The following is a 12,189-nucleotide window of genomic DNA, read 5'->3' on the forward strand; positions in this document are numbered from 1 at the left end:
ACTTTATGTAGAACACTAGCTTTATTAGGTGGAAAAAAATTAATTAATTAATATCCGATTAAAAATTGGTAATAAATTCCTCGTGAATAAAATATGAAGGATCTATTTTGAAACCTTGACGTTTGAATATAAAAAACATAAAAACATTTAAATTATTAAAATTATACAACTACTAGGTTACTTATTTATGTCATAAGGTCGAAAAGCTAAATAAAAAATGTAAATAAATAAAATTGAGCATTTCATTTAAAATATGTTCAGTAATTATAACTTTTAAAACACCTTTTATTTTTTGACGTAAAGATTTGGTTATGTCTTTTTGACAATTATCATTTTTTTTAGCGACACAACAAAAATGTATAAAAAATGCCAAAGAAACTTGGTCAAAATTTTCTTTTCCCGCCAGATCTCGCACATGACCATAACACCAGGAAAAAAAGCATTACGTAAGTTATTAGAACAATTGAATTACAAAGAAAATCGAAAATATAAAGTTACGGTAATCTATGCGCATATTATATGGGCTAAGTTAATATGGAATGTTTATATTTATCAGCATTAATAGTATGTAGATGAGTAGATCATAACGCGCGCTAATATGGGGCAGTGAAAGTAAAAAATCAACTGATAATAATTCATACATCAAACGCAATTTTAACTAATATGTTACGTTAAACGTTATATTGGCTTAATTTTTTCTATTTGTATTTTAAAAATATTCAAATCGTTTTCTGTCGTATATAGGAAAATTGCTAACCCAAACCAAAAATGTTGTTCTTGTTGGTGTTTAAATATCTATTTTATTTTTTTTTTTTTTTAATTTTTATCAATCTTTTAAGCATATTTCACTTATTTTATTACAAAAGGAGGATTAGGATAATAGTCTAAGTATGTGGAATATTAATGATATTAGTAACAACATATGTCTTATTGATATATGTTGTAAATAAAACAAATGCTTTTTTATTCAGGTGACGATGTTTCGATCTTGGATGAGATTATCCTCAGTATTCTTAATGGTATTATTTGAATGTGTATTTGTGCAAATTTGTATATGTATGTTTATTTTGTTCCCGTTTTTTAACTTATTATTGTATATATTATTTTCAAGATGATTTAAATTGACAACAACAAAAGCCAAAATTTAGTATTTTGAAGACAATCTTATACGGGTCGAAACGTCGACACCTCAACATTGAAGTTTCTATTTTATTTGGACTCCATTTCAATAGTGCCTTTGGCTATTATCACTGTGGGTCGCAAAACTTCGTCAACAGAATAATGAACTTTTTTATAATATTTATTATTCAAATATACCTTCTAATATAAAACGCATTATTAATAGTTGCGCTATAGATTATTTAAGAGTGACATACGCCTTACAATATTTCGCTTAGGAATATAGTAAATTAGTAAATAAGTAATGATTGTTCATAGTTCTTTATTGTTTTGCTATAACACTATTTACGTTGCAGGACTTATTTCTAACGTCATCAATGAGAATCTTTCTACTCAAATTTTCCCTTCTGCTTTTAAGCGGTCAAAAGTAGTGCCTGTTTTGCAGCACATGCGCGCTAGCTCGTGTATGTGTTATCGGTTGTTTTTATAATCGCAGTTCAGTCCGCATTACTCTTAGCATTGTGTGAATTTTTGTAATAAAAAAAATGTAATTTTCTATGTACTATGTTTAAGTGGTAATAAAAGTCTTTTGAATTTGAACTTTTTTGAATTTTTAAGAGAGGAGAAAACACGAGTATTGCCAACTATCGGCCGGTATCCGTATTATCATCCATAAAAAAAATTGAAAGGGTTATCTATCAAATAATTATGGATTATTTAACTCACCATCAAATAATAATATACATCAATACGTATTCGTTCGCAAAAGATCGATGTAAATGGCCATTTACAGTGCAATACAATATATTATGGAGAACCTTAGAGAAAGGCTGCAGTAACTGGATTGTATTTCGATTTGTGTAAGGCGTTTGACACGGTTGACCATTCTTTACTGCTGGACATCCTAGGGAAAGTAGTGTAGAAGGTTAAGAGATGTACTGTCTGAGGTATATCTTAACCTATTTTAATTCGGACAGATACAGTCGATGTTACAATGTGGTATTTGTGAACAGGGCAATGTACGCTGAGGATGTAGTAACTATAATTGAGCGACATAGAAGCGATTTGCGCATTCTGTTGCATAATTCAGCCTACTAGGAAAGGGGTCCTCGTATTTTACGGCCATCAGGGCTTACAGGTTGCTACCTGCTGATATTAGGGCATTAAATCTACAGTCCAATTTAAAAAAGCTGTTTACCACTTGTTACATATTACTTGTTTTTTTTTTTATTTTAATTTTAGGTAGTCATTGTAACTTGTGTTAGATTTTGGAATATTTATTTTAAATTTTGTTGATTTGTCTATGTATTATAGGAAAGAAAAATTAGGACCTATTATATTCTATGGGAGCTAGATCTTCTTTTATATGATGCTTTTTTACATAAAATACGACTCCTTTAAAGTACATTACTTCAGCATAATCAAATATATGTGCCTTTTGAATTTTTGGGCAGCATTGACTTTAATTTGCTATTCTTTATCAACTGGCTTCTGGAAAATAGCACTCACTGAACTGAGCTCATTGAATTCTCTATGATCTATTGATGAACAGGCTGAAGTGATTTGGTAAGTAATTTAGCCATCATCTTAAGTCCAAAAAGATTTCTGTTCAGAAAAACACCATATTCCTGGTCTATTTAGAGGATATCGATATCCAAGCTTCTATGAACATATCTCCTCAAGGTTTGGAACATTTAAACAATAGTAAAACTTTGGTGCTGTGAAGCCCGCTTAATAAGTTCTGTCTATTTCTGGTATTCTGTATCTACTGTTAGTACTTCTAGTTAACTAGAAGAATCTAGTTTACTGTTAGTACTTACTACTTAAAATCTCCTTGACTCCATAATTCACTTTTCGATTTTATCTCCTACAATTTTTTGCTTTTATTAGTTTGGGCAATGAACTCTTTTTTACATTTATTATTGGTAAATCTAGTTAATAATAATTTTAAAAACTATTTAATAAAATTTTTTACCATAAAGACACACCATAACAGTAAATGCAAACCATAACAGATTCGCATTTTCATTCGCAGTCTTTACTAAGCAAGACTTCCATTTTGTCAACTTGGTAAGCAAATCTAACTTATGGCGTATTTGTTACTGCCACCCCCTTAATAGCACAGAAACATACTATGAACATACCAGAAACATTCGCTTACCACATTAGAAACATGCCAGCAATGATATTTCAAATCATCATGTGATAATTTAAAATGTAATGATATTTCCTTACAGATTTACCAGAAATGTTTTTGGCATTAACCAAGTCACCTTTTTTAACGTCTGTATGACATCTTTCATGTCGTATGTATATCTTTATAGTACATGATATATTTGCTGTGGAAATATACCACAAATGTTTTATTTAAAACATTTATAGCAATATTTTTGATTTAGATCTTATTAAAATAAAAATCAATATTTAGTTGATCAATATTAACACATAACAAAAATTGCACCTGCCTTAAACAAATATATTTTTTTTTTAATCTTAGAACTAGGCGTATAAGAAAGTGTTATCTACATGCAGACGAATTTTAAGCCCTTATACCTACTACAACTAATTTCATTCACAAACGCGGAAATTACACCGTTGAAATCTAAAATATTAAATCACAAATTAATACTTCTATTCTACACTTTTTAATTATTACTATATAATAATTAATTTTATAAAATAAATTAAAAGACGTTTGCACGACATCGTCGCGTCACATTAACAAAAACTTAAAAGCGGCTATTAAGCCGGCGAAAACGATAAAAAACACGGCCTGGGACCCGTCACTGCAGATAGTGCTGCCAACGTAAATCCGGTTACTCTGTCATTTCTATGGCGGTTAATTTAAATACATGATTTAGATAATTTTGGGATAGTTTTGCAAAATATTTGTAGAATATCGTATGAGAGTCACAAAAGTAATGTTTTACAAAATTCATCGCTAAAATGTAGGATAAATATCTGAAACATTGGACCATAAATGGCATGTTTCTGACATATCCTGTGTTATCTGGACCGTTATGAAAGAGCTTTTGCAACCTTTACAATGTTATATTAAGACAAAAACTCTTTTATATTAAGACAAAAAGTCTTAAAACTCTTGCTAAATAACAAAATTAATATTGAGGACATATATTCCCACAAATGATTTCTGTTATAGCAGCTAATGGCCCATATAACAATAATATGCACCAATTTGTGGTGCAACAATTAACCGATTGTCACAATTAAGACTAATAACGGAAAATCCGAATTTTTCACAGAACCATCGGAGAGAATTGATCCATTAAATATAAAACCTTATTTCACAGTAAATTTGCAAAAGCAAGGTAAAACCCCCGCCGACGTCATTAAAACCGACGCTTTAAAACACCAAGAAGTTCTTGAAATTGTTCACTTAATTTTGCGGTCACCATCGCGCCCAACCAACGCTAAACTCGGTGGTTGTTGGTTCAGTCGTGCAGCTTACGAGGGACCACTCGAAAATATTTCAGTATTTTGGCTTCTAACAATTTTTTTCAATCGGGCAATTATTAAGTGATTTTACAATGCCAGCTAACGGTCAAAGGGATATAATTTTGGAGGAGAATGAGGTATATAGTGACACTCTGGGGTCTTCTGAAGGTAAGCTTAACAGAGAAATATCATCTTAATGAAATTTCATATTTAATGTAATTCTGAAAATAATTATATTTATAATTTTTTCGTTTAGTCAACAAACGATTTTCGATGAAACATTAAGAAGGAAAGTTTGATTTCAGTTTAGAATAAAATTAATACAAATTTCAAGCAGTAAAAGCCCTAAGAGAGAGGAGAAGACTGTCGGATCTCTTTTCAAGAAGTCAGGCGTTTTTTCAAGATCCATGTCTTGAAAAGAGGAAATATTACATTTTTGTCATAAAAATTAAAATTCTCTCCTATCAATTCTTCTCCCCTTGATAAATAACTAAAAAAAGTTTAGAAACATCGATTTATTTAAAATTATATTTATAAAATGAATTTTTAAATATTTTATAAATATATGTTTCACAAAGAAAAATTGCAGCCTTTTTGTATATTAACATGTACCATGTTTAAAAAAATGTTGGTTTATTTTATTTAAGTATTTATTTAAGATATATGAAAATCTTTCTATATATCTTCTGGCTTTAAAATAAGAATTTCATCCCTTAAAATGAGCGATAGATTTTATATTAAAAAAAAATATTGAAAAGATCGCCTTAAAAGCAGAAACATGCATTTATTAATTTAAGCACTGGTATTTTCTTATTACAAAATATTTTGACAAATTGTGAAACATTTAATTTTTATTTTTTTAATATTAAAATATTTTTTAAAATACTTAATTTTAATCATTGATCTGATTCGCATAAAGTCTTACAACAAGCACAGAACACAAACTCACAACAAATCATATATATGTGAAAAATTCTCTTTTTTAAATCGTATATATTGTTATTAAATAAGAAACTAGCAAGTTTCAACTTTTTAGTAAGAATAATAATGCAACAGACGACAACAGCCATTGGTAGAATTGCGTACATGGGCATGTTCCAGAGCCTAATAATGTAGGGTGTCTTTGGATGGGGTCAATCTACAGACTGGCATTCTAAGCAGACAGACTAATGTAGAACAATATTGCTAACATATCAGTATAGCTTTTACTATTACCTTTACGTTTTCCAAAAAGATCAAAAAGAATTAAAGATATGGTTGACAATTCACAAAAGACGAGAAGCCTCCGTGACGTCAGATAATTCCATAAATATAAATTATTAAACTTTTTTGACGTGTATGTTTTTCTTTTTTGCGGTTTGCTTTCATAATTAATTTATTCGTTAATCATTTATTAACAAATTAAATTTTAAAATGACATATCCATTTATAGAGATTCTCGGGATACCATACAAAAACTATTTATAGCTATCCTAAGTCATGCCAAAATTGGTATATCCACTTAATATCCATATAGGTTACCGTACAGTCAATAATCTATTTGGACATTTCAAGATCATGTAGATCCTTTATAAAGTTCTATTGTTTAGAATTTTTAGACTGTGGTGACCACAAGAATCCATCTAAGTTTTAGGACCATAGCTCTTCTGTCTGTCATGTAAGTTGTCAAGAGATTGGTGAAGATAAGGATGGTTTTATTTTTGAGCAGGCTTAATCTGTTACTCCTAACCAGTCCATGCCAGAGATGCCCTGTTGACTCTGCTTGAGTTAATCTACACCAGTCTCAATATGGCTGCAGTGGTGTTCTGTGATGCATCCAAAGCATTTGATTGCGTGGATCACAAAATACTGAGAATTAGAGAAATTAGAGAGATATGGCTGATCCTTGGAATAATTCAAAACCTTTTTATCAGCACGTGTTCAGAAAGTAAACTTTGACAATTAATCCTCACAGGAAATGAAAGTTTCCACTGGAGTGTCCTAAGATTCTGTATTAGGACCTGCCACTTTGACAGATGACACCACCATTTTATGGCATTAAAGGAATTTGACCAATCTGTGAACACTGATCTCGAAACAATTAAGGAGTAGTGTGATGCAAATAATTTTTGTTTTTAATTCCTCAAAAAAAATGTGTTGAGTTTTAAGTGTTCTGTGAATGATGTTGTGTTAACAACCAGCCTATTCTAAGGCACCATTCTAGCAACTTTTTTGGTATAACAATTGATGGGTCTCAAGCCTGTTACATCCTGGACTAATATTCATTTGAATTAATAGTCTACTTTTTTTTATATAATTAGTGTGTTTTATTGTTTATATATTTTATATTGTTGAATTTTCAATATATACAATACACACTTCCCATTTTTATACTCAAGAATGTACTCTGGGATATTTGTAACTTATAAGAATTAATTTAGTTTATAGAAAGGCTTTGTCAACAACTCTGTGATGTTAAAGCTAGTTTTTGAATTTGAATATAGTATTTCGTACAAAGTTTGAAAGCATGTGAATCTTAAAAATAAAATAAAATATATTAATTTGTGACAATAGTCAATAATAGCTGAAACTTTGACTTTTATGAGATGGTTAACCATACCAAATGTAAAATAAGAAATTAAACATAATAGCGAGAAAACAATATTTTAATTTATAAATCTTTTCAGATGAAGAAACTACATTTCTATCAAAAACTGTCGAACGAACCCTAAGCTCCCAATCCGAAGAAAAACCCATAGGGTTCGAAAGTGTGACAACAAGACGCGACCATGAAGCATTTCTTCGTGAATGCCTCGAAATTCTCCTTAAAGAAGCCGTGTTCGAGGGCACCTCGAGAAAAAATAAAGTCGTCGAATTCAGACAGCCTGAAGAATTACTAAAAATTTTCGATTTTCAATTAACAAACGACCCCACTACCCAGAGTGCAATGGTGAAAAATTTGCGGGATGTCGTTAAATATTCTGTTAAAACTGGTCATCCATATTTCGTCAATCAGCTATTTTCTAGTACCGACGCGTATGGTTTAATAGGACAAATATTAACAGATGCCCTAAACCCTAGTGCTTATACATACGAAGTGGCACCAGTTATTATTTTGATGGAGGAAACTGTCCTTAGGGAAATGAGGAAGATAGTTGGTTGGGCAAATGGTGATGGTGATGGTATCTTTTGTCCAGGAGGATCTCTTGCCAATGGATATGCTATTAGTTGTGCCAGGCATTACTATTTTCCCGAGGCTAAGGTAAGAATAATAAATAAAACTATAATGCTACTACTTATCAGAGCTACTACTTAAGGATTTAAGCTTAGAACATTGAAATACTAGAATTAGGATTGCACTATGGGCAGTTTGTTTGCTTGCAATATATTTGATGCAATGTCAAAAAATTCCTCTAATTTTTTTAATAAAATTTATTAAGATACTCTATAAAGAGGTCAATATTCAAAATTAAATAAATGCAGATAACGTATATTAGGGAAAAGGGCAACAACATCGCAATGCCGCTCGAAGGAATGGTTCAATCCACCGACACAAGGAATCTTTACCAGTGACATCGTCAAAAAATATTTACATGATAAATATTTATTAATACTAGATTATGGTTTAAATTATACACAATATTACCGTTTATGAACTCTTTATTCGTTTTTTAACGTACTTCATTATAGTAAAGGTACCTATATAATAAAATATATTTTTATAGAAATTAAATATTTTATTAAGCTTTTATTTAGGTTTATTTATATGATCCCTATTCTACGTTTATGATGACGGTTCTCCCTTGATATGATGTAATAACAGTATCGGTATTCTCTTGTACAAGATGCCACTTGCAAGATGACACCAGCTTTTGTATGCGCTATTGACATTCCAAATTTTTCAGAAGCGGTTTTAAGAATAAGAATGTTAATATATATTTTTTTGCTTTAAAAGGTGTGTAAACTTGACAATAGAGAATCGGTGAATATGTTTGTAAACAAAACATCCCCCTTATCCCTGAGCACATGTTGAACTCAAACAAGGTGGTTGTTTACTAATTCTAGTCTTTCAATATTCTAAGGAATTAAATTATTATTTAAATCAATTGTTAAAACTATCTACTTATCTTTTTAATTTTTCTATAAATTTTATTGTAGACAAAAGGTTTACATAGTCTTCCAAAATTAGTTCTATTCACATCACAAGATGCTCATTATTCCATTAAAAAGCTATCCGCATTTATGGGTTTGGGAACCGAAAATATCTGTTTAGTAAAAACAGATGACAGAGGTAAAATGGATACTGATCATTTAGAGAAGCTGATTGAAGAAACAATAGCGAGCAGTAAGTTATGAAATTCAGCTGCATGTACTAAAATTAAATAAATTTTATATTTACTAGATGCCAAACCTTTCATGGTATCCGCAACTGCAGGAACTACAGTGCTGGGTGCCTTTGATCCTATAGATAAGCTCGCTGACATTTGTAAGAAATACAATATTTGGCTTCATGTAGATGCGGCATGGGGTGGAGGTTCTCTTATGTCTAAGAAGCATAGGGTGTTACTGAAAGGAGTTGAAAGGTACGGAAAATTAAACAAATCTTTAAACTTTATCCCAAGTTTTAAGTATTAGCCTTCGCAATATCTAAATATTTAAAAGTGCTAATTTCATATAAAGTATTTCAAAATAAAACAGGTTTTGTACCAATTGTGTTTTTAATGTTCGTTTTATCTGAAAGCCCATCTTATAACTATCTAACTTTATTTATTATTTTTGTATCTATCTTTTTAACATAAAAAAAAATTTCCTTCTTGCTTTAAGTTTATACTAATATACTAGTATATAAAAGAGGCAGTTTTATAGTCATCTTTTTTAGTACTTGTCCCTCTATCTAAGATCTGGAAGGTATCCGCGTTATTAAGCTCTTCACTAACTCCCATATTATAAACAAAAATCATTTTGCATGGAAGCATGAGAAAATCAGTGCATCCAGCTTTGTACATGTTGCTGTACTTATTATGCTATTAAAGCTTAATAAATACATCCATGCTGTCGAGTTTCAAGGGATTTTAAATCATATCTGCCTGAGAAATATTCCCTCCTTTCCTAGCTAATGATTATACATTACAATCGTCACGTAATAACCTTATAGGTCTATAAAATGTTATAGACGATTAAGACTTGTTGTTTTTATCAACTTTCCCTCAACCTATCACAAACCTGTATTATGAAATATAGTGATGTAGACCTGGAAAATGCTTTTATTAGCACTCATATCTTAATAATTTGTAAACCTATTTTTGACTAATTGAATTACATTTAAGATGCAGTAATCCACTTCAACGTGTCTGTACCTTTAACATTTTCTTTACCCTGTTTTACCTTGAGTTATTAAGACATTGTGTCCCTACTACTTTTCATTGGAAATAGAATATTTACATTGCCGAAGAAAGTCTGATTTTCTGAGAATTTGAATGAATTGAATCTGAAGTTCTGATTTTTTCAATAACAGAAGCTATCAAAATATGAATATCACTCCTCTTACTTCTCCCCAATTTTTTTTAAATCAAAATCTGCAAGAAATTTGGTTTTACCTAAAAAAACTTGGTGTACTAGTAAAAAATGTAGAAACTTACTTGCCTCCTTACTTACTTACCTTCTTCAATTATATTCACAGATTCTGAAACATGGTTCTCTATCTAAGGCTTAACTACTATTAGCGAGTTAAATACAATATTAAGTCGCATGTGCCCGTTCATATTCAGTATTATTTCGTAAAATAAATATAAGTTGATCATTTCTGTAATGCTCCTATAGTGAATTCTCCCAATTTTCCTTCTGCTTTCATTCTTTATAGATTTAGTTAAATTGGATTCAATGGAAACTCCTTAGCATCATTTGCTTGAAAGTTTTTTTAATTAGTTTCCATATTTTTAATAGTTGTTTTACATTCTGGTCCTGAAGAATACCCAATACTGTTTCCTTGAAGAGAGCTTTAGATATAGGAAATTCGAAAATTAGAAAATTGATTTGAATGATAATTTAAGATATTTATAGATTTTATATTTCAACAACTTAGCAATACTAAAAAACCTCAGGTTTGCCAGGTTTAAATAGATGGTATTAAAACATTCGTCTTCTTCCTTGCCTTCTCCTTCTGCTTTATTTAGCATACAAACTTTCGTACTTGCAACTCTCTGGTGTAACAGTGTTTTTGATGAAGGAAAACATTTTTTCCAAAAAAGAAAGAATCTTAAAAATCGTATGCGTATAAAAATCAAGTTAAAAAGAACTTTCTTACCGTTTTTAGAGCTGATTCTGTAATTTGGAACCCTCATAAGCTCCTTACTGCCCCCCAACAATGTTCCACTTTCTTGGTAAGGCACAAAAACGTCCTCGCTGATGCTCATTCACAAAACGCAGTCTACTTATTCCAAAAGGATAAGTTTTATGATACAAGTTACGATACAGGTAAACAAAAATCTTAATTTTTTTTTCTACCTTTCTCTTAGTTTTTAAATATCTTCTTATCTCTCCATTGTCCTAGGTGATAAGCACATACAGTGTGGCCGAAAAGCTGATGTTGTTAAATTTTGGTTTATGTGGAAAGCAAAAGGCACTTCAGGATTAGAAAAGCATATAGATAAAATATATGAAAATAGCAAATTCTTTTTGGAAACAATCAGGAACCGACCCGGCTTTGAGCTCTTCTTACCAGAACCAGAGTGCACCAATATCTGTTTTTGGTACGTACCAGAGTCGCTTAGACCAGGAAACTTTAAGGAGAACATGCAGAATAAGGAGTTCACAGAGAAACTACATCATGTTGCCCCAAAAATGAAGGAAAAAATGATGAAGGAGGGTACCATGATGGTCACCTATCAAACACAGTCAGATAAGCCGAACTTCTTTAGAATCGTCTTCCAGAACTCCAGTTTGGACAAAAATGACATGCTACATCTTGTAGAGGAATTCGAAAGGCTTGGAAAAGATTTATAGAACAAATACTATTGAAAGATTTTAAATGTAAAAAATACATAAGAAGAATACTTATTATTTTTACAATGTATATAATGTACGTTTTATGTAATTTATTGCTTTTTAGTATGTAAATTTTCTTGCAAATTTATTATGTTTTGGGCAGACTTAGGCGGGATTCCAATTATTCTGTGAATAATCATTAATAAAATTGATTGCACATATATAGATATATTTTTTTCGAAACGTACATTTTAAGGTGGGCTTTGCAACCACAATTAAAAAAGTTAGAAAAAAGATTATTATAATAGTTTTATAATTTTAACGGAAATTAATTTGCCTATATTAAATAGAGTTGCTAATGAACAAAAACAAATTTAAAACTCATCGCTACATCAATCCATGTAAAATTCATTAATTTTTTAGCAAAAAAGAATACGCAAGGGTTAGGCAGCAATACGGGGAAAATGAGATACATTCCGAAAGTCAGTCCGTTAAATCCCAACAAATAATTCATTGCTTTCGCCCGTGTCAATCAATACATACCCGGACAAGTGAACAACGTTTCGAATACGAAATAAACGGACGCAACGCGCCTGGATTAAGGGCACATTGCTCCCTCTACCCTTTGACAAATATTGACCTAATTTTAAA

At 30.7% G+C, this 12,189-nt stretch overlaps 1 protein-coding gene across 2 annotated transcripts; it reads left to right on the forward strand.

Moving 5' to 3' along the window:
- Window positions 1-342: 342 nt before the first annotated feature.
- Window positions 343-11,759, forward strand: LOC126739091 (cysteine sulfinic acid decarboxylase). Of its 2 annotated transcripts, none has more exons than XM_050444608.1 (6): window positions 343-446; window positions 7,242-7,816; window positions 8,713-8,899; window positions 8,957-9,137; window positions 10,868-11,028; window positions 11,105-11,759. In XM_050444608.1, the coding sequence occupies exons 1-6, from the start codon at window positions 356-358 to the stop codon at window positions 11,554-11,556; spliced, it is 1,647 nt and encodes a 548-aa protein (XP_050300565.1). In that variant the 5' UTR covers window positions 343-355; the 3' UTR covers window positions 11,557-11,759. The 2 variants fall into 2 exon arrangements, with proteins under 2 accessions (XP_050300565.1, XP_050300566.1); XM_050444609.1 differs by lacking the exon at window positions 343-446 and adding an exon at window positions 4,507-4,743.
- Window positions 11,760-12,189: the final 430 nt, after the last annotated feature.

Source organism: Anthonomus grandis, chromosome 8 (genome assembly GCF_022605725.1).
Source record: "Anthonomus grandis grandis chromosome 8, icAntGran1.3, whole genome shotgun sequence".
Taxonomy (NCBI): Eukaryota; Metazoa; Arthropoda; class Insecta; order Coleoptera; family Curculionidae; genus Anthonomus; species Anthonomus grandis.

Coding starts and splice junctions, on each gene's coding strand:
- LOC126739091 (XM_050444608.1), top strand. CDS start 356: ATGTATAAAAAATGCCAAAGAAACTTGGTCAAAATTTTCTTTTCCCGC. Junction 7,817..8,712: donor ACTATTTTCCCGAGGCTAAG/GTAAGAATAATA, acceptor ATTTTATTGTAG/ACAAAAGGTTTACATAGTCT. Junction 9,138..10,867: donor TTACTGAAAGGAGTTGAAAG/GTACGGAAAATT, acceptor TACCGTTTTTAG/AGCTGATTCTGTAATTTGGA.